This window comes from Lepidochelys olivacea, assembly GCF_965140295.1.
Source record: "Lepidochelys olivacea isolate rLepOli2 genome assembly, chromosome: 5".
Classification (NCBI taxonomy): domain Eukaryota; kingdom Metazoa; phylum Chordata; order Testudines; family Cheloniidae; genus Lepidochelys; species Lepidochelys olivacea.
In genome coordinates this window covers 123,454,891-123,478,598 of record NC_140415.1, presented here as the reverse complement: position 1 = coordinate 123,478,598, position 23,708 = coordinate 123,454,891, and the positions used below count along the sequence as shown (strand labels likewise).

General features: G+C 46.5%; 1 protein-coding gene across 2 annotated transcripts in view; it reads right to left on the bottom strand.

Moving 5' to 3' along the window:
- Positions 1-23,708, bottom strand: part of PLPPR1 (phospholipid phosphatase related 1) — a 178,631-nt gene that overhangs the window by 36,264 nt on the left and 118,659 nt on the right. For both annotated transcript variants that reach the window (XM_084628281.1, XM_084628280.1), the window contains exon 3: positions 11,958-12,146. In XM_084628281.1, the coding sequence (XP_084484407.1) occupies positions 11,958-12,146 (189 nt within the window). The remainder of the gene's footprint in view (positions 1-11,957; positions 12,147-23,708) is intronic.

The window sequence follows — 23,708 nt, the reverse complement described above, 5'->3', positions numbered from 1 at the left end:
GGGATCCATTGATCCCATAGATGAGAACAGAACCAAAACGTGAATTCTTCCCTTTGTGTTCCATTTATGACATAATTATTTGAAAATAAACGAGGCTGTGACAAAGAAATCCATAATCTATTTTAGGGCAAGTATGGAAAAGAATTATTGCAGGAAACAATTATTGGAGCATTACAGTGGTTTTTCTATTGAGATGCTGAGCCTGACACCAAGCCCGATTCTCCAGTGTCTTGCCCCTTGGGCTGCCATTTACACCTGCACTTGATAAGTCCCAGGTAATTAGAAGAGGAGACTGAATTGGGAGAGATGAGTTATTTACATGTATCTGTCACTGACTTGCTGTGCAAGGCTCTTTGGACCCGATTCTCCTCTCCTTAACGAAGCTGGTCGAAAAGCAGCAATTTTTGTGTGTGGAAAATATCATTTATTTAGCCTGAAATTTCCTGCAAGCATTATTTTGGGTTTCTGACTGGAAAAAAAAGTTTCAGATTTCAAAAAAAGTTTGTTTTTTTGTTGGAAAACTGGAAAATGTCCAAACTTACAATTTTCTATGGATATTTTTGTTTTGGGTGAAAAGTGATTTTTTTTGCCTAAATATGTTTAGACAACAATATCTACCCCTTAATATCTACTCCTGCGGGGGGGGGAGGGGGAGGGAAGAGAGCAGCAGTGCTGGGGCCAATGGGAGCTACGGGGGCAGTGTCTGCCTTGGCCCCCCGACCAGGGGCCGCAGGTACATGCTGGCCACTTCTGGGAGCAGCGCATGGAGGGGGCAGTGGGCGGAGACCCCTTGCCCTGCTTACCTTAGGCGGCTCCCAGTCGGCAGCGCAGCGGAGCTAAAACAGGCTCTGCCCCGGCAGCTCCCATTGGGCACGGTTCCCAGCCAATGGGAGCTGCAGAGTCGGCGCTCGGGGCATAAGCAGCGCATGGAGACCCCTGGCACTGCCCCTCCCCCCGCCCCGGCCACAGGGATGTGCCGGCCGCTTCCTGGAGCAGCGTGGGGCCAGGGTAGGTGGGGAGCCTGCCTCAGCCCCGCCGCACAGCTGGCCGGGAGCTGCCCGAGGTAAGCACCGCCCAGCCAGAGCCCGCACCCCTCCCCGCTCCCACACCCCAACCCCTGAGCCCCTTCCAGCACCCAAACTCCCTCCCAGAGCTTTCACCCCGCACCCCCTCCTGCATCCCAACCCCTTGCCCCAGGTGCAGCCCAGAGCTCCCTCCCATACTCCGAACCCCTCGGCTTCAGCCCAGAGACTGCACCCCCTCCCACACCCCATCCCCCTGCCCCAGCCCAGTGAAAGTGAGTGAGGGGTGAGGGAGAGCAAGCGACTGGGGGGGGGGAGGATGGAGGAAGTGGGGCAGGGCGTCAGAGAAGAGGCGGGGCAGGGGCGGGTTCTCAGGGAAGGAGCGGGGTAAGGGTGTTTGGGTTTGTGTGACTAGACAGTTGGCAACCCTAGGAGACACCAATGGCTTATGAGGGAAACCTGAAATGCTGGCAAATTCCTTTCTCCTGTCTCAGTAACCCCACAGTTCTGCATTTCTGGTGTAAATCATTTCCCAACACTGGAAGCCAGAAGAACCAACATTTATGTAGAACAGAGAGAACTTGGGGAGTGAAAGGAGACATTGGAATGCTCTGTATTACACAATACCACAGAGAAAAAAGGACCAGCTTTTTCTATAAGGATGGAGGTATGGAGCGGATGCTGCAGGAATGTTTCCTCTTTCCACAGAGAATTGTCAGCCTTCTACCTTACCCTCATAACTTGCCCTTGCACTGGAGCTCTCTGGTGCGCAGAGATTTCTGCCTGAAAATCTGGAAGGATGTTACCATAAAACAACCCTGAGCTGAATTAACTCCCTTTTGGTTTCCTCAGCATCTGCTGCCGAGCAGCCAGAGGACTCGGCCAACATGATGCAGGATTTTCCTGGCTTCTCTTTTAGAAATAAATCACTATAATAATACAGTTCTAATAAACCAACAAAAGCCAGGAAGGAGAGAAAACACATTTAAAAGGAGCACATTTCCAAAAATTCTGGAATAGATTCAAGGTTTAGGGGGAAAGCTGCACATGGTTTCTTCCTGCCTTGTACACATTTGATCATCACTGGATTTAGAGTGGCTTGACTGAATACTACATGGAAATGTCATCCTCATCCTTTTTGGCTTGTGCAATCCATTCAAGGTACTTACAAAAAATATCACACAAAGGTTGCTTTTTTCCCCATCAAGAAAACTAGAGATGATGCTAGGGAAACTTTTTAAACTTGTTTAAAAAAAACCTGTCTGCTAGAAATTTCCTATTGCAACCCAACATTCAGTTCAGCATAGAACTTTCTCTTTTTGAAATAAGTTCTCCTCCTTCCAACAGTCAAACCATAATGGACAGGCCAGTGTAAGTAGAAGCCTTGAATTCTGTCATGATTATTTGACATAGGCTAGAGTTTGGCCCAATCACATAATTCCATATTTTGGAAATTAGTTTTGAAGGGCGGTAAAATGGCCTGAACCATCTTTTTGTCCTGTTGCTACTCAGGTCTCATGCATCAAGGGATGGAGGGTGCTGAAGTCTACCTTATGTATATACCATATTTATAGATGTGCAAAGTGATGTCCCTGGCTAGGTCAATGGCAGTGGGGATCAAACCTGGCCTGGGACCTTAGAATTTAATGCATGAGCCTCTACTGCCTGAGCTAAAAGAACCAAGAGCCAAGGGGCTCTTACTGAACGGGAGAGGCAGCCTAGTGAGAGATGATGTGGAAAAAGCTGAAGTATTTAATGCTTTTTTTGCCTCTGTCTTCACAGACAAGGTCAGCTCCCAGACTGCTGCACTGGGCAGCACAGTATGGGGAGGAATGAGCAACCCTCAGTGGTAAAAGAACAGATTAAGGACTATTTAGAAAAGCTGGACATGCACAATCCATGCATTTGGATCTAATGCATCTGAGGGTGCTGAGGGACTTGGCTGATGTGATTGCACAGTCATTGGCCATACTCTTTGAAAACTCGTGGCGATTGCGGGAGGTCCTGGATGACTGGAAAAAGGCAAATATAGTGCCCATCTTTAAAAAAGGGAAGAAGGAGAATCCGGGGAACTACAGACCGGTGAGCCTCACCTCAGTCCCTGGAAAAATCATGAAGCAGGTGCTCAAGGAATTCATTTTGAAGCACTTGGAAGAGAGGAAGGTGATCAGGAACAGTCAACATGGATTCACCAAGAGCAAGTCACGGCTGACCAATCTGATCGCCTTCTATGATGAGATAACTGGTTCTGTGGATATGGGGAAAGCAGTAGACATGATATACCTTGACTTTAGCAAAGCTTTTGATATGGTCTCTCACAGTATTCTTGCCAGCAAGTTAAAGAAGTATGGATTGGATGAATGGACTATAAGGTGGATAGAAAGCTGGCTAGATCGTCAGGCTCAACGGGTAATGATCAATGGCTCAATGTCTAGTTGGCAGCCGGTATCAAGTGGAGGTCGTCTGGGGCAGGGGTCGGTCCTGGGGCAGTTTTGTTCAACATCTTCATTAATGATCTGGATGATGGGATGGACTGCACCCTCAGCAAGTCTGCAGATGACACTAAGCTGGGGGGAGAGGTAGATATGCTGGAGGGTAGGGATAGGGTCCAGAGTGACCTAGACAAATTGGAGGATTGGGCCAAAAGAAATCTGATGAGGTTCAGCAAGGACAAGTGCAGAGTCCTGCACTTAGGACGGAAGAATCCCATGCACTGCTACAGGCTGGGGACTGACTGGCTAAGTGGCAGTTCTGCAGAAAAGGACCTGGGGATTACAGTGGATGAAAAGCTGGATATGAATCAACGGTGTGCCCTTGGTGCCAAGAAGGCTACCGGCATATCGGGCTGCATTAGTAGGGGCATTGTCAGCAGACTGAGGGAAGTGATTATTCCCTTCTATTCGGCACTCGTGAATACACATCTGGAGTATTGTGTCCAGTTTTGGGCCCCCCACTACAAGAAGGATGTGGAAAAATTGGAGAGTCCAGCGGAGGGCAACAAAAATGACTAAGGAGCTGGGGCACATGACTTATGAGGAGAGGCTGAGGGAACTGGGCTTATTTAGTCTGCAGAAGAGAAGAGTGAGGGGAGATTTGATAGCAGCCTTCAACTACCTGAAGGGGAGTTCCAAAGAGGATGGAGCTCGGCTGTTCTCAGTGATGGCAGATGACAGAACAAGGAGCAATGGTCTCAAGTTGCAGTGGGGGAGGTCTAGATTGGATATTAGGAAACACTATTTCACTAGGAGGATGGTGAAGCACTGGAATGGGTTACCTAGGGAGGTGGTGGAATCTCCATCCTCCAGGGCCGCCCAGAGGGGAGGAGCAAGTGGGGCAATTTGCTCCAGCTCCGGGCCCCCCAGGGGCCCCCACAAGAATTTTCAGGCACCCGCACAAGAGTTTTCGGTGGCACTTCGGCGGTGGGGGGTCCTTCAGTGCTGCCAAACACACCCAGAGTGAAGGACCCGCCGCCGCTTCTTCCGCTCCGGGTCTTCGGTGGTACTTCGGAAGCAGGGTCCTTCCGCTCCATGTCTTCGGCGAAGTGCCCTGGAGACCCGGAGCAGAAGGACCCCTGCCGCCAAAGACCCCAGGCCCCCTGAATCCTCCGGACGGCCCTGCCATCCTCAGAGGTTTTTAAGGCCCGGCTTGACAAAGCTCTGGCTGGGATGATTTAGTTGGGGTTGGTCCTGCTTTGAGCAGGGGGTTGGACTAGGTGACCTCCTGAGGTCTCTTCCAACCCCAATCTTCTATGATTCTATGAACCAACTTTCTTAGTCAGAGCTGTAGCAGGCTCATCAACTTCTGTATGTGACCCAGCCACCACTAGGAGGGACAGAGTGCCACACTGGGTGGGTGTGGGTTACACATACAGATGAATTGCACTGATATTTTTTATGATACCCTTGATTTTTAGGATCCCCACCACTGGAAAGCCAGATAAGATTATGAGGCACATATCTTATATAACTCAAATACACAGTTCTCATTTTGAAAACCCAGCTCTGAAAATGACGTTAGCATCCTCACAGCCACTTTGTCTCTTCCCTAGGGACATTTGTCCATTAAATCACTGGAGTGAGAGGTTGGTTAGTGTCATTTGGATTATTAGAACTCCGCAGCATCTAATTTGAGAATTTAAAAACATCTGGCTTTCTGAATGCGTAGTGATTTCTGTGTATGTCAACTTCAGTCCAGAACAGAAATACCTGATGGAGACTTAAAGAGCTATGGCAAGCGGCATTCTGATTTTGTACCCTGCAATCTCTTCAAGGCATGGTTCAGTGAAGAAGGAAGTTTGCAAGAAAAGGATAGAAACACAGTAGAGAGGAACAGAAGATCCCACAGACAATAGAGTGCTAGCCTATTTACCCACACACATGAAGCTCTATGGGGAGGTCACTAATATAGAATCATAGAAATGTGGGACTGGAAGGGGCCTCAAGGGGTCATCAAGTCCAGGCCCCTGTGCTGAGGCAGGACCAAGTAAATCTAGACCGTTCCTGACAGGTGTTTGTCCATCCTGTTCTTGAAAACCTCTGATGACAGAGATTCCATAACCTCCATTAGAAACCTATTTCAGAACTTTGCTACCTGTTTCAGAACTCTAGTTAGAAAGTTTTTCCGAATATCTATCCCAGCAGTTCTCAAACTTCATTGCACTGCAACCCCCTTCTGACAACAAACGTTACTATGCCAGCCCAGTGCTCTGTGTTACTTTAGAATCAGGGCTGGTGTTAGGGAGTGGCAAGCGGGGCAATTGCCCAGGGTCCCACATTATGGGGGGCCCCCACAAAACTAAGTTGCGAGGTGGGGCTCGGGATGCTGTTCATCACTGTAGTGCCATTGATGTCAACGGAGCTGGCCCCATTTACGCCAGATGAGGATGCAACCCTGCTGCCTTGTTGAGCTTTTCACTGTGCCAGGAACTATCTGTCACTGCAGGGAGCATGTAAAATAAACACAATTCCTGTTAACATGACTCCAGGAATGATTCTTCTACACCAAAGCTAAAGGAAATGTTAAGATTCGAGAGGTGAAGATTTATGATCCGGAGGAGGCCAAGTTATTAAATCAGAAATAAAAATGCCAGCACTTTCTTTGGAATAGAAAAAAGCCACTCTGTCCTTGTTTAGGTGCAAATTACCATTTCATTCACCACTTTTCTGCTGCTTTACAGAGAAGATGCTAATTTCATTGCACTCAGAGTCTAGAATGACAACTGAGCACAGCAAGATGAGACCATTTGAACTATCCGCAATGGAACATTGGGGTGAAAAATGCATTTCCGAGATTTGAGGTCGGTGTGTGTACCTTTTATTTATTTAACTGTGACCCAATGAGATGCAAGCACTTCCCCTTCCAGGGACTTCCCATTATCAGACAGCAAAAGGTTACGTCAGATATTACATCAAAAGATGTTTGTAACCCACGAGCCTAGTGATTACACATTCAGTGCAGCAGGGAAAATAGCTTAATGGATCCACTTGTGCAACAGCAAGTTTCGACAAGCACAGAAGCAGGGGAGTCTCATTCACATTGCAGGTACTAGATAGCTAAAAGCACACAGTATGTTACCAAATGAAAAGAGGGTTTCCGATAAGGGTACATGGATTTATGCATGCATTTCGCCACCCGTAGTCACAGCCCCATTTGATTCCAACGTGGATTGCAAAAACAAACTTTCCACAAGATGCGCCGTATTCGCTAACAGGCTCCCCGCAAATCCTGCAACATTTCAAAGCTGCACTAGAATTAGGACTTTCAAACATGTGCATGTGGGACTGCACCTAAGCATGCCTGGCTGCTGTATGCCAGTGTATGCACTGGACTAGGCGTGTGGTTTTGCCAAACTCTCTCCAGTTGTTTTTCTTTGAGATGCCAAGAAGCTGGGTTAATAGTTATTTCCCTCATGCCATGTGGTGCTGGCACTGTGATAAAATAAGGGCAAATCAGATTCACAGTAATAAATCCTCTTAGCCAAACTGACCCATTGCTCTGACTTGGACTCTGCTTACAAGGGCACGCAGTGTGTTTGGTAAGCCCGAAGCAGCACGTTGTTCATGGTTTATGGGTTAATCTGAAGTGAGGTAGTGTCTACTAGCCCCCTCCCCCCAGTGCAGACAGCTCTTATCAAATGACCCTGCAGATCATCTTGTAAAAACAGCAGCAATAATCTCACTTGTGAGGATCATTGCTATAAAAGAGGACTGACATTAGCCTTGATTTTAATGCACTCTCCGTAGGCCTGGCTGTGGGCTGACAATGATTACTCTTGATAGCAGAGTGCAGAGAATGAAGCTATGGATTAACCTGCCATGAGTGTAGGCTCTCTAGATGCATATGTGACTCTCATTCATGTGAAGCAGAGTTAGGCAGATACACAGAGGGGAGAACCAACCCCTGCACGCCTAAAACTTTTACCTTGAACATCATCTGTTCAATGAGCCACAGAGGAGTTCTTCATGTGAAGCAGTTTGGTCTTTGAGAAGGAAACCTGATTTGGGGTTGTTCTCTTGAGGATACAATTGCCATAGCATATATGGAAGAAACGGGATACTTTCGTTTGGCTGAACCTCATGTGGGTTCCACCAGCTTTCAAATCACGTCCCATGCTGCAGGAGCTGCAAGGGCTGTAAGCATCAATAAGGACGTGTACGCAGGGTGATTTGGTAGGCAGTGCAATGCACAATGACCAAGTCATGCAGGTTAGGGATGTGGGTGACAGTTTAGAGATGCCACAGTATGGCAGAGGTTGCTTAGAGATGATGCTTCTCATGGTTGGTGTGTGAGGAAGTCGTGCACAGAAATAGCTGCTGGGAGTGGGAATGCGGGCCTGTCACCTGAGTGTACTGGGGGTGGGTAGGAAATGGTGGCCTGGAAAGAAATGGGTGAGGATGTCTTAGGCCTGGTCTACACTATGGGGTTAGGTCGAATTTAGCCGTGTTAGGTCTATTTAAAAATGACTACGTCCACATAACCAACCCCATTCCGTTGACCTAAAGGGCTCTTAAAATCTACTTCTGTACTCCTCCCCGACGAGGGGAGTAGCTCTAAAATCGACCTTGCTGGGTCGAATTTGGGGCAGTGCGGACGCAAATTGACGGTATTGGCCTCCAGGAGCTATCCCAGAGTGCTCCATTGTGACTGCTCTGAACAGCACTTTGAACTCTGATGCACTAGCCAGGTACACAGGAAAAGCCCCGGGGAACTTTTGAATTTCATTTCCTGTTTGGTCAGCGTGGCAAACTCAGCAGCACAGGTGACCATGCAGTCCCCCCAGAATCGTAGAATGTTTCTGCGCTCCCCCTATCATCTCCGTCCCTGAGGTTATTGCAGATTAAAAGGCGGAAAAAACGCACTCATGATGACATGTTTTCCGAGCTCATGCAGTCCTCCCGCACTGATAGGGCACAGCTTAATGCATGGAGGCATTCAGTGGCACAGGCCACGAAAGAATTAAGTGAGCGTGAACAGTGGAGGCAGGGCGCGATGCTGTGGCTAATGGGGAAGCAAACAGATATGATGAAGCATCTGTTGGATCTGCAGGAAAGCCAACAACAGCACAGATCCCCGCTGCATCCACTCTGTAACCGCCTACCCTCCTCCCCATGTTCCACAGCCTCCTCACCCAGACACCCAAGAACGCGGAGGGGGAGGCTCCTGGCACCCAGCCACTCCACTCCAAAGGATGGCCCAAGCAACTGAAGGCTGTCACTCAAACAGTTTGATTTTTAGTTTGGCTACAATAAGGCCTTGTCCTTCCCTCCTCTCCCACCCCACCCGGGCTACCTTGTCCGTTATCTCTTTTTTTTTTAATTAATAAAGAAAGAATGCATGGTTTCAAAACAATAGTTATTTTATTTTGAAGGGGGGGAGGGTGGTTGGCTTACAGTGAATTAAAATCAACAAAGGGGGCGGGTTTGCATCAAGGAGAAACACACACAACTCTCACACCAAAGCCTGGCCAGTCATGAAACTGGTTTTCAAAGCCTCTCTGATGTGCAGCGCACATTGCTGTGCTCTTCTAATCGCCCTAGTGTCTGGCTGCTCAAAATCGGATGCCAGGTGATTTGCCTCAACCTTCCACCCCGCCATAAACATCTCCCCCCTTACTCTCACAGATATTATGGAGCAAACAGCAAGCAGTAATAACAGTGGGAATGTTGGTTGCACTGAGGTCTGACCTAGTCAGCAAACGGCGCCAGCAAGCTTTTAAACATCCAAAGGGACATTCTACCACCATTCTGCACTTGCTCAGCCTATAGTTGAACTGCTCCTTTCTACTGTCCAGGCTTCATGAGCCATGGGAGCAAGGGGTAGGCTGGGGTAGGTGTGACCGTGTGGTGCTGCCGGCTGGGAGAGCAGCCTCAGGCAGAAGCCTCCAGCTCGTATGATCTTCGAGGCAGGACTGAATCTCCATGAGATGAAACTTAAAGAAGAGAATGACCTGGAGTCTCTGGCTCCCATTCAGTGCTCTAAGAGGAGAATAACCATGTCTCGCCAGGCACCCCTGATTGACCTCACCGAGGTCTGCCAGGAGCACCCAGGAGACATACAATGGCTATCCATCCTACTGCACTGTCTGCCGCAAAGGCAAGTAGCTGCTGTTGTGTAGCAATGCAGTACCACGTCTGCCAGCAGCACCCAGGAGACGTACGGTGACGGTGAGCTGAGTGGGCTCCATGCTTGCCGTGGTATGCTGTCTGCACGGTTAACCCAGGAAAAAAGGTGCAAAACGATTGTCTGCCATTGCTTTCACGGGGGGGGGGAGGGAGGGCTGACAACATGTACCCGAAACCACCTGCGACAATGTTTTTGCCCCATCAGGCATTGGGAGCTCAACCCAGAATTCCAATGGGCAGCAGAGACTGCGGGAACTGTGGGATAGCTACCCACAGTGCACCGCTCTGTAAGTCGATGCTAGCCACGGTAGTGAGGATGCACTCCGCCAACTTAATGTGCTTAGAGTGGACATACGCAATCGACTGTATAAAATCGGTTTCTAAAAATCAACTTCTATAAAAACGACCTAATTTCATCATGTATTGAATGTAGAAATGTAATAGTAATGTATTGAACTCACTCAGATCAAACCATTAAAGTTTGAAGAAATGAGACAGCCCCGGCACATGCGTTGTTTTGAGATTAGATGGGAAAAAGAACCCAGTGCTAGACACCAGAATATACTGAATGAGAGACAAAAAAGGCTTTAGAGGGCTGGTCCAATAGCTCTTTGAGTTTGACTCCCAGGCCTGATCTTCCATTCCCTGGGCTGGCAAGGGCTATGTATGCTACAAAGGCAGCACTGGTCAGTGCCTGGCAGCAGAAGCACATCACATTAGTCTGTGATTGAGGAAGGATCAGTCCTGAAGGGCTCCAAACATAACCCCACTCAGCCCTTGTTGGCCAAGGAAGGTAGCTGAGGGCCCTGAGGAAAGAAAGCTCTGTCACTGACCTCTGGGGTGGAGGGAAAATGTTTCCCCAGTAAAACAACATTTAAAATGCCACAGCAACTTTGTCCTGCTCACATGAAGATGCCCAAGGGAAAAAGTTCCCAGAGAGTAGCATTGTACCAATACTTGGCCATCCCATGCCAGATCCAGTTCCCCTGAAGTCAAAGACAAGTCACCAATTGAGTTCAATTGTGCAGTATCAAATTCATAGTGAGGAGTGCATTAAACCTCCTGGTACAAACACTGCTTTCCAAAAGCTACTTCCCTAGATGGCCCAAAATACATTTTGGTGGGAAAGGATGGGTGTAAAGTGACAACATTCCCTGGTCTCAATGCAACTCCTTCATTTGCAAACCCTGAAATTGGTGCAGCATTAAGTGAACTCGACCAGGTCAAATTACCTATTGAGCTTGGAGTGCTAATGCAGAAAATACAATTGCTAGTAGGGAAGATTTTCAAAAGTGCCTAAGGGAATTAGGCATACAAGTCCCATTGGCTTTCAGTAGGACTTATGCACCTAAATACCTTAGCCACTTTTGAAAGTCTTCCCCTTATTTTTCTGATTATTTTCTGTATTGTCTGTTTCTGCTATTAGTTCAGTTATGATCCCATATTTGCAATAAACTAAAAAGAAACCCCAAGAAATTTAATGACATACACTTCTGCAATCACCTGTCTTAAAGATCCACATATACGAGTTAATAACCTTGCAGAAAAAAAGACACACAAAAAGGACAATATCTAATTAAATTGCATTCATTTAGCTAGATTAGTAACAAAGCTGGCTATTAATTATATTTGTTATTTTTTGTGCAAAAAAAGAAGAAACACAATGTTTTGAGATTAGGGTGACTTTAAGAAGCATTTTAGAGCTTTTGGTGTCCTGCAACTTGAAAACGGCTTTAGCATATATAACTGCACGGTGTTTTGTGGGATCATAAAAGAAAAACAGGTAAAGAAGAGAGTTAACTGTATGTCTGTGTATGTGAGAGCAACACACATAAAAATAAAGCACATTTGCACTTGTCAATAACTAGAAACTGTTATAAAGCAGCTTTCCCCTCATTTGAGTCCTCAGCAGTCCATTCAGAACAGCAGCAAATAGTTCTGGCTGTATAATTTCAGATCTGATTCAAATTTTACGACGGTTATTTTATTGCCAAGAACACGTAATCTTTGCATTTGGGGCCTCTCTGGAAACCATGCAATTCATAACCAACTATTAAAGTGAGCTAGCTACTGTACATTCTTAAACTGTAGGCAGCTTCATCTTGCTTTCTGACAGTATTAGAATTAACCAGAACCTCTGTGGATAACTGATGCGGATTTTAGGAGTCTGCTCTCTTTCTTTGGCTACAACAGAAACATACATGAATTACAGTTGAAAAGAAGAGAGGAGAAAAAGGAAAATCAGGGATTACAGGGATTTTTTGTCTTCTTTTTTTGCATCAGCATGGAAGAATGAAAGTGTTTTGATACTTACAATAGCTGTCGGGGTCGAAGCCAGCACGCAATACAGCACCAGAGGTGAAATAAAACTCTCGTCCTCCGTTCCTGGGTAAGGCTTCATCAAATCTCCATCCTGACAGAAGAAACCCTGGATATGCACCTGGAAAGTGTCAGAGCACTCGAAGTAGTAGGCGAGCAGAACGGTCCCAGCCATGATGACGAGCTGAAAATACAGCATGGTCACACAGAGACATTAGTTGCTGTTTAGCAGATGCAGCTGGGGCTCTGAGCTACTTTAGTCCCACGGAATATCCTCCCTCCATCACCCCACCAGCTCTTCCAGTATTGTTCTGTGTGTGTGTGTCTCTCTCTCTCTGCTTTGTAACATCTGTTACATAAACCTTTTGGCAAACGACACTAATGAATGTCTCAGATCGAAGTGGGTCTGCAGCACGGCTCACAGAGGGACTGGAGCTTTGGCGGCTACTTTATCAAAGGGTGTATGAGTGTCACCAGCAGCAACATTCCATGCAAACTAGCAGGACAGCAGGCAGGGCCACAGACTTTGGTGGTAACAGCCTAAAATCTGTGCATGCTGGCAGGGGGTGAGTTTGAAAGAACAAGGGTTGTAGGGGGACCAAAAGCCATCGGCTTCCCACTGTGGAATTCAGCCAGTGCAGGGGAGAGTATATACCGTGACAGTCCAGTGAAGCCCCGTGTGGCTCAGAATGGGGACTCCTCTCCAGGTAAAGCAGAATATCGAGTTTGCCTTTTCATGGAGCTGCCACTTAGAAGGGAAGCTTCAAAAATCTATTCAGGAGGAGCCCAAAAATCTGCCAAGGGGAACAATGGACCCAGCCTGTTTGCCAGCAGCTCTTCCTGTGACCACGTCTCTGCTCCGGGCTTCACACGTTTGGGGCTCTGCTGGCTTTCTACAGCCCCTCCTTCCCTTTCCTAGCACGTAGTAGATGGCTGTGCCTACTTTTGTACTACTAGGATTCCCTTCAAGGTCTGCTCCAGCATAGACCCTCGACTGAGTCTGGTCCTTTAAACATGCTTATTTCACCAGGATCCATCCTGGTCTCATTTTTTGGTTTCATTGTAATGTTTGATAACGTATTGCTGGGGAACAATGCTGGCCTGGCAGCCCCGAGTCTGAAGCCTTCTATTTATCCCCAGAACAGATCGGACAGGGCCACAGTAGTGCAAGCTCCTCCCCAAATTGCTGACGTCCACTTCCCTCAGCCCTGACCAGGAGGGATTATGCTACAGAAGTAAGAGGATAAACCCATTCGCTGCTGCCGGCTTGCAATGGGACCAATTAGCACAACAATCTGAACCTGGCACATCATTTTTAACATTATCATGTTGTCTTGTGAACATATTAAAGGCTCCACAAAAGGCTCTTTTCCTTTGTATGACTGACCACCAATCAGAGCTGTGCAGGAGCAAAAGCTGGCTGGCCAAAAGCCAGTCCTCTAGGTGCACCATTCAGTACAAAGTAGGCCTGCTTCTTCATCACCCTGCACTATGTATAGCCCATGAACGCACGCTGACCTGGTGGCATTTCACACCCACTTTGTACCACCATAAATGCCTGCACAAGATGCAGAACAACAAAAATTCAGGCCCAGGATCCTGTTTACAATCATCTTTCACAATGGAGGCACGTTAGTCATAAGTATGTTTCCAGAGGCGTCATGAATGCAAAGCTATTTAGTAGTGAGCTAGGGAAAAAATCAGGGCAGGAATAAAATACAGATCTTAATTTGTCTTTATTTTTTAAAGTCACTGTGCAGTGGATTGAAAATATAGTGTTGCAAGATTATAGGAATAGCCATTTAATATTAATTGCAATTCTTCCACAAAGAGCCATTTACAAGATGTTTGTGCATCTATCTAGCTCGTGGCCTGACCTTGCACACACATTTTGTCAAGGATGCACAAGGGAACCACAAAAGATGTGGAGAGTTTGATGGAGATGCCAGACCAAAAGCCGGTGCAGCTAGATACAGCAGGTAGGAGGCAGTTGTCAGGACTACAGAAGCTTAAATTCAGATTTGGCATGTGGTCACATCATTGAATTAAATATGAAAATGAATAATTCAATCAGTGCAGAAGGCCTTGTGTTTTTTCTATTTATATTAAATTCAGTTTCCTTTATACTGTCCCTGCATTTTCAGTTGTCAATATGTTGGAGATGGACTCTGAAACCTAAAAATGACAACAAGCCATTAGGATATATGGGGTGGTTCACACCTCTCGGGATATTTCTTCAAGCTTCCTGCATACTCAGGCAGATATCACTCCATCAGTTCCACTCAGGTCAGATCTTCAGTCTCTTCACATTCATGAAGGCTAAAAACATAAGGTAAATTTGCAAACCCTGGTTCCATTGAACTCAGTCGGTGAAACTATCATATCCCTTAGGCCAATGCCAGGGGGCTGGGACACATGACTGATGAGGAGAGGCTGAGGGAACTGGGGTTATTTAGTCTTCAGAAGAGAAGAGTGAGGGGGGATTTGATAGCAGCCTTCATCTACCTGAAGGGGGGTTCCAAAGAGGATGGAGCTCAGCTGTTCTCAGTGGCAGATGACAGAACAAGGAGCAATGGTCTCAAGTTGCAGTGGGGGAGGTTTAGGTTGGGTATTAAGAAAAACTATTTCACTGGGAGGGTGGTGAAGCACTGGAATGGGTTCCCTAGGTAGGTGGTGGAATTTCCCTTCTTAGACGTTTTTAAGGTCCAGCTTGACAAAGCCCTGACTGGGATGATTTAACTGGGGTTGCTCCCGCTTTGAGGAGGGGGTTGGACTAGACTCTTCCAACCCTAATCTTCTATGATGGCTTCTGAAAATCCCACCCATAATTTATTTTTCAGAATGAAAGCTGAGATTCAGGAGCACAACTCTGAAGCCAGGGGTTAATTCTATAGCATACATGAGGCCCACATTATTTTATGCCTTGCAGAAACAACAATTAGCTGCATGAATTAGCTGCACCCACTTTAGCGGATCACAGAATTTTGGTTCCATCTACAGGCAGATCACATTGCCCTAGATTTGAGGGGTGTGTATACCCCAGAATTGGGATCAAGTTAATTGCAACCCTATTATGTGCATTCAGCCACCCTGAAGTAATGAAATAAAACACCACATAGTTAAGGGTTAATTTGGAGACAGGCTTTCAGAAGCAAGGTCATATCTAGCTGGCAGCTTCTGCTAATCAGAATGGGAGGAGGAGACAGGCAAGAAAACAACTGAGACTGAAACCTTTGGTGGGTGGAAAACCTTGAGTCTAGACGCCTCTGATATTAGAAAGTTTATTGAAAGTTAGTAAAAGGATGATCCAGTAGGGGTCATTATGACCTATGTGTTTTGTAGTTACAAAAGTACACTCTATTAGCTGACCTCAGGAGCAATTCTCTGAAACCATCTTGAGAGATGTTTTTCCTGACACCCTTTCTCCCCGGTGGGTGAGCAACTGGCCACTGCGAACCTGCTGCTAATTACTCAGTACTGTTCCAGATGTTAGGTAAATATCTGGGACGTTCTAAATCTACTGTTTATGTCTGTGTATGCTTAAATCTAATAAACTGCAGTGTTAGACAAGAGCATGCTGACTTGCATTTAATCCTTGATCAGACAGAATCGCTGAGTTCCTGTTGATTTATTCTTACCACCACCTAGAGCAAAATAGTTTAGTTGCCCCTGTTGGGGGTTCTGAAAACCCCAAGTAACAACATAGGCTCTTTTTTAAAGGCTTACTCAAATGGAATGAAGTTTGGTAATTAATCCTTACAATTAGGGCCCTACCAAATTCATGGTCCATTTGGGTCAATTTCACGGTCATAGGATTTTACAAATCATAAATATCTGAAATCACGAAATTTATATCTGAAATTTCATGGTGTTGTACTTGTAGGGGTCCTGACCCAAAAAGGACTTGTGTGTGTGTGGGGGGTGTCGCAAGGTTATTGTAGGGGGATTGCAGTACTCTACTCTTACAGTCTTACAGACTGCTACTCTTACTTCTGCGCTGCTGCTGGCGGTGTCAATACCTTCAGAGCTGGGTGGCCAGAGAGCGGTGACTGCTGGCCGGGAGCCCAGCTCTGAAGGCAGAGCCGCCGCCAGCAGCAGCACAGAAGGATGGCATGGCATGGCATGGTATTGCCATCCTTACTTCTGTGCTACGGCCTTCAGAGCTGGGCCCTTGGTCAGCAGCCACCATTCTCTGGCCACCCACCTCTGAAGGCTGCAGCATGGAAGTAAGCGTGGCAATACTGTGACCCCCCCTAAAATAACCTTGTGACCCCCTTTTGGGTCAGAACCCCCAGTCTGAGACACATTGGTCTCCCCCGTGAAATTTGTATAGTATAGGGTAAAAGCACACAAAAGACCAGATTTCACAGTCCATGGCGTGTTTTTCATGACCGTGAATTTGGTAGGGCCCTACTTATATTTAAATCTCCGAAACATACATATTTTTCACTTTTTCCCTCTTAAGTTGAATGCTAGCGCATTGATATAAAATTTAGAAGTCATTGCTTTCTGCAGTTTTTAGTTTGCTTTCTCTGGGTGAGTGTGACATTCCCCTGGTGTTATCTGGACTGGTGATCTACTAGGTCACTCCAATCCTTGAATCTGGGAGCCAGCCTTACCCTGCTCTGCTCTGAGAACTCTCACTCCCGGGCTGTTCACGCACAGCCTCTAGCATGTAAACTGCTCCCACCTACGTGAGGGAGCAACCGAATGACACTAGCCAATAGCTCCGGTCCCAGACACAACCCTAGGAACCTCTGTCTTGCAATGCCCAGTTATTCCTGCTGGATGCTGCAAGCTTGTATGAGTTCGTAAATTTAACAAAGAAATTGATATGTACCAGGCTTGTTATCCCAAGGGGAGTCTCTGACACACTTCAAACCAAACGCACTGCTTCAGGTAGAATAAACAAACAAATTTATTAATTAAAGAAGATAGATTTTAAGTGATTATAAGTCAAAAAGTCAGATTTGGTCAAATGAAACAAAAGCAAAACACATTCTAAGCTGATCTTAACACTTTCAGTGCCCTTACAAACTTAGATGCTTCTCACCACAGGCAAATGTCTCTCCCTTTTATTATGTTCTTTCTTCGCTCTTGGCTTTGCCCCCACCCCTTTAGGGTCAGGTGAGCATTACCTCATCATAGTCCCAAACTGACCAAGGGAAGGGGGGTGACTCACTCAAGAGTCTGACAGATCCTTTGTTGCTGCCTAGGCCAGTGTCCTTTGTTCCTGTGAGGCTGGGCTGGGTTTGTCCCATACATGCCCTGATGAGATGTGAACTGCCCCTGTACTCCTGGAGAGTTTTGCCTGGGTTTGTTTTAAGCCATGAGGACACATTTTCAGCCTCATAACTACATACATGATATTACAACCCATAACATTAGTATAACAACAATGCTCAGTGCATCATAAGCCTTCCGAAGACACCCGACATGACAAACTTTGCATTGGATACCACACAATCATATTATAAGGATGAACATGGGGGTACAGGATGTTCCCCCGATGTATAGAGTGTCACAGAGTGACAGTCCTTAAATTTGAGACTTTACAATAGATCACCTTGCAACCAATGAGAGCTAAGCCACCTGCTTTACTAGAAATCCACACAACTGACAAATAAGCAAGTCTCTACAGAGATCTGAAAACAACGAAGATGCTCATTATTTTGTTGCCCCACCAACACAGCCTTCTAGGAGAGGAACTAACTCTACATGAATTGGGGACACCCCACCCCGCTGAAAGCTGGTATCGATCACTAGGATAGGAATTGATGAAATGCCAGTGTTATAGTTCAGATCTTCACCTCGGTCTGCAAGGGGAGATCTGCATAGCACAGAAGGCAAGAAGGGAGAAGTGCCAGCTTTTTAGTATTGTTTTTCTCTTCCCACTAGATACCCCATCACCCTAGGAATCAGCATTAACACTAGGAGACTAGGTAGGAGCGGGGGGATGGGTTGGATTGTCTTCTACTCTATGTGCAGCTTACCACCCAGTCATAATACTTATAGAGTCAATATTAACCCAAGTGCTCCCCCTTCCACCCCAGGCTGGTGGCTGAGCTCTGGCACCACAGGAAGCAAATGAGCCAAGAGAACCTGAGGGGTTGCATGACTCAGGGCCTTGGCATGGGCAGTTCTTGCATCGTCAGCTTGGACAAAATCCTCTTTCAGCGTCGGAGGCTGCACCCTCATTTGTTCTGCAAAAGGAGGGGCAAACTTCCTCTTCCTCTGAGTCTCCTGTGTTCTCCATCTGCTTAGGATGTAAACACCTCAGGGCAAGGACCACGTCTTCTCCTGGGTCTTGTGCAGCACCAGTCACTCTGTTAGCATTTAATGAGTAATACATGATGACTACAAGGGAAGTTTAGGCAGAAAATAAATAAAAGAAAAGAAATCATCATCTTCATCATCATCCAACCTAGCATGAGGACAGGAGACTGGAATTAACATTCAGCTTTTGTGAAGGGAGCCATGAGATATTTCATTTTAAATGTACTGTGTCCAGTTTTGGGCCCCACACTACAAGAAGGGTGTGGAAAAATTGGAAAATGTCCAGCGGAGGGCAACAAAAATGATTAGGGGACTGGAACACATGACTTATGAGGAGAGGCTGAGGGAACTGGGATTGTTTAGTCTGCAGAAGAGAAGAATGAGGGGGGATTTGATACCTGCTTTCAACTACCTAAAAGGGGGTTCCAAAGAGGATGGATCTAGACTGTTCTCAGTGGTAGCAGATGACAGAACAAGGAGTAATGGTCTCAAGTTGCAGTGGGGGAGGTCTAGGTTGGATATTAGGAAAAACTTTTTCACGTGGAGGGTGGTGAAACACTGGAATGTGTTACCTAGGGAGGTGGTGGAATCTCCTTCCTTAGAAGTTTTTAAGGTCATGCTTGACAAAGCCCTGGCTGGGATGATTTAGTTGGGGATTGGTCCTGCTTTGAGCAGCGGGTTGGACTAGATGACCTCCTGAGGTCCCTTCCAACTCTGATATTCTATGATTCTATGAAATGGCCACAAGTGATCAGTATTTCAATTTACTTCTCTTCAGAAAAGCAGCATTCCAGTGGCAAACCACCCCTTTAGCATCATATTCAGGGACTGACCTCTTACAAAGAGCATCTACTGACTGAATTACAACTTCTCTAGCAACTCGGTGGTCTCCTAAGTACTGATCCAGTCTGAAATTGCTTACCTAATGAATCTGATGATCATATGGAGACTCTGCAAAGTGCACTAGAGATTTTGCTATTCCTATTAATTTTATTAAGGTACTCACATACTATGGTGATGGGCAGCACATAAGACCCTAAGATAGGGAGACAGATCCATCTAACTCTAATCATTGTTATTTAAAAAGTGAAACCAAACTTTAAAATACACATGCCAACCTAGCCTCCATATCAAGATGACTAATTAGAGCAGTATAATACAACACAATAACAGAACTAGAAGCATGACTCATCCTAATAAATATCTGCCATTTGCTAACTTGACATTCTGTTTGCACGTTGCAAATAAAATGGGTTTTAAACATTCTGTCCATTATTTAATTTACCTTGCTTAGTGTAATAATGTGCTACACTTTTAAAAGAAAGGTATTAATCAATTTCATTCCAAAATGGAATAAAAGGCCACACCAATTACTGCCATGGTTTCCAAATCTAAAATCTGCTCTCCTTTTAAAACGTGCTGCCCCATTCTGGGCTTTACCGAGTAACGCTGCCTAACTTCTATTGACAGCCAACCAGCCTCTTTGAAAATCCCAGCCCCAGGCCTGGTATCCAGAATGGAGATTCCACGCTTGAAAGATAGTACAACCCCTTCACCGTGTCCACAGCCCAGTCCCCCAAAATAACCTGTCTATTTACCAAACCATGGAAATCTGACACTCTCTTTGTCAGTGTCAAAGAGGGGATTATTTCAAAGATAGCTGACAAGGAAGTCAAAGTCACTAAGATAACAGCCTCAAAGACCTGCTACCTAAATTATTGTTGTTTTAGCTAGGATAACAGGTAGGGCACCAATTAAGAGCAAGGCCACATAGTGCTAGGCTCAATGCACTATGAGGGAATATCTACCCAGTTTTTGGTAGACAGTTTTTGGACCAATTTAATTGTATCTGTTCTAGAAAGAGATATTTAAATTGGTGCAGCTCTTAGTTGGTTACAGTGACACTCATATAAAGGTGCTTATATTATTTCATGAGCTTTACCTATATAAGTACTTTGTCCTGTTTCTAAAACTTTCCAAACGGATATCATTACATGGGTACAACATGTGCATTTAGACCAACCTTACGAGACAGTCCTGCTCCAAAGGGCTCATAGGTAACCAGACAAGACTAACAATGTGCTGGAGTGTTATCATGCTTATTTTACAGGTGGGGAATAGAGTCACAAAGAGATTAAATGACTTGCCCAAGGCCATATGTAGTTGAGCCAGGTATTAAATCCAGTTCTCCCAAATTCTGTGTCAGTGTCTTGACCACAAGACCACTTTTATTCTCTTGTGCTTTCTGGGTGTTTAAAGGACATTTGGGGAATAAGAAAAAAAGAACTGGAGCACTGAAAGGTTATTTGTTTTTTTTTTCCAATACACCAATCAAGTATCGTTAATAGTAAAGCTTCATGTGAGAAACCAATTCCCATTGAAACTTTCATGATTCCTTGAAATAGACAAATGTTACTGCATCCTCAATATGGACACTGTGGCAGGGCGGGACTCACTGGTGCGGCGCCTCCTGCTGGTCATCCGGGGAATTAGCTCACCAGCCTCCGGAGCGCCCTCTGCAGGCCGGTGTCCCGCTTGCCACTGGGCCCCGAGTCCCTCCCAGACACCGATGCCCCTTTCACACTGGGGTGCTGCCCCCTGGCAGAACCCTCACAGATCTGGGTCTCCCCACCCCCGGGGAACCCCACCCTCTATACCCACCTCACCTCAGTCTTTGGCTACTGCCAGTCACCACCTAGCCCCTGCTCCCTGGAACGGACTGCTGTATAATTGCCACTCATCATTGGCAAGGAGGGTCTGGACCTGCTGCTTCTGCCTACTCTTGGGCTGCCCTCTGCAACCCCAGTACCCTTTTCCTAGGCCTTCATCAAGGCCTGCACCCTGGGGATTTCTCAGGCCAGAGCTCCCCAGCTCCTCTGGCCTTTCCCCAGCCCTGCTCCACTTTAGGTACCCTGCTCAGCTCCCAGCTGTCAGGCCCCTCCCGCTCAACATCTAGAGAGAGACTGTGTCCTCCTGGCCCACTGTCCTCTTATAAAGGCCAGCGGGGCCCTGATTGGGGCGTGGCCGCTGCTTTGGCTGTTTCCCCAATCAGCCGAGGCTTGCGGCTTTCCCTAGCAGCAGCCCACTCTCAGCCTCAGCCCTCTCTCAGGGCTGATTTCAAGCCCTTCAGGGCAGGAGCGGGTGACCACCCCGCTACAGACACCAAAGCCATGCTGAATGTATCTTGCATGATACTAGAGCCTGGGCTATATAATTAAATACTAATTAAAGAAAGAAAGCCAGTACAATAGCCCCTTGTCTTTATTTTAAGGTACATTAGGGACCATCTCCAAGCCCACTGAAGTCAATAGGAGTCTTTCCAGTGATGTCAGTGGGCTTTGGATAAGAAAAGCCCACTGTAAATTTTTACTTCTTGCCCTGTATGTGACTGTGTTGCCCCCATACGTGCTTTCCGCAGTCTAGTGTTTCTCGGATTTAGTAATTAATTGGAAGAATGAAGCCTTTGTAGGCTGCTAGTATTATTCTCACGTTTTTTTTATTCTCATGCTGCGCGATTGTGTCCAGGTTTACAGCCACTTTTCCAGTTCCATGTATATTAGTTGTACGGACCATGCTGCTATTTTCCAGGCTGGATGTCTGCCCAAGGGTGACGTCTTTAGTACAGTTAGAGCAAGAATTACTCAGCTGCCACTTTTGTGTGCATTGCCCCAAAGCCCTGGAAAGAATTCTGGCTCACTCTGCCAAAATTCCCTTGAGAGGAAGGACGGAAGCTCTCATCATCTCGCAACTTGATTACTGCAACATCGTTCCTTGACAACTGCAGCCTTGCTCTGTCATAGCCATTCGGAATACAGCTGCAAAGAACAATTTCCTAACCTGTCACTTACACCATGTCACTCCCTCTTTGAATTCCTCCCTAGCTCCCCCTTCTCCTTGCATTGAACATAAGATGCTTATGATCACTTTAAGGGCTCTTAACAACCAATCTCTCCCCTACCTATCATCTTTCACTTGCTACTGAGATATAAATTGATGCTTCCGATGTGCCAATGATACCAGCGTCCATCACCCGCTTGTTACATTTTCAAATAAGAACCTTCGTGCTTTCTCCCATGCTGCCCCTCATGCTTAGGATCCTACACAAACATCCACACAACTCATTCATTAACCTCCCTCAGAGCCCTCCTTAAAACTTGTTTGCCATGATGCCTGCAAAAAGCTTGACAAAGGTTAAACTGCTGGCGTGCTGATACCACCGGCTGTCATGCAGCCCAACACTGTCTCATTGTTTTCTTGTACTCTCCCATCTGTCTGTCTCCATCTGTTGTCTCTTGTCTTGTACTTAGATTGTAAGCTTTTTGGGGCAGGGACTGTCTTTCTGTTCTGTGTTTGTACAGTGCCTAGTCTTTCTGTTCTGTGTTTGTACAGTGCCTAGTCTTTCTGTTCTGTGTTTGTACAGTGCCTAGTGGTCCATGTCTACGGCTCTTAGGTGGTATGGTAATAAATAATAGCAACAGCCCAGAGTTCAGGAGACCTGGGTTCAAATCAGTGCTCCACCCTGGGCTTCTTGGGCGATTTTGAGGAAGTCACTTAGGGGATGTCTACACTTTGAGATGGGGGGGTATAGTTCCCAGCTCAGAGACATACCTACACTAGATCTGATCGAGCTAGCGGGCTAAAGACAGCAGGTAGGTGAGGGTGGGGTGAGCAGCAGGCCTACATACCCCTCCAAGATGCACAGCATTTACTTGGAATGGCCAGCCCGTCCTGCCCTTTCCACCTCCACTTTATTTTTAGTGTGCGAGCTCAGTCAGAGCTAGCATGGGAATCTCTCTGAGCTGGGAATTACCCCCCATTCTAGCTCGAAGTGTACATGTGCACACATCTCTCTGTGTCTCACTTCTCTGGGATAATAGCATTGTCTTGCTTCACAGGGATGTTTGCGCGGATGAATACATGAAAGATGGTGAGACACTAAGGGGACGTCTACTCTGTCATTAGACACCTGCGGCTGGCCTGTGCCAGCTAACTCGGCTCGCTGGACTCGGGCCGCGGGGCTATTTAATTGCCATGCGGACGTTGGAGTTTGGGCTGTAGCCCAAGCTCTGGGATCCTCCCACCTTGCAGCCTTAGCCCCACGAGCTGGAGTCAGTCGGTATGGACCAGCCACAGAGTTTTAACTGTAGTGTAGACATACCCTCAGATTCTGTGGTAATGGAAAAGGAGTACTTGTGGCACCTTAGAGACTAACCAATTTATTAGAGCATAAGCTTTCGTGAGCTACAGCTCACTTCATCGGATGCATTCAGTGCATTCCACGGCATGCATCCGATGAAGTGAGCTGTAGCTCACGAAAGCTCACGCTCTAATAAATTGGTTAGTCTCTAAGGTGCCACAAGTCCTCCTTTTTACGGATGCAGACTAACACGGCTGCTACTCTGAAACCTGTGGTAATGGAGAATGTGCAAGTACCGTGGATAGCTCTCTCAGAAACATGCCCCATGCGCTC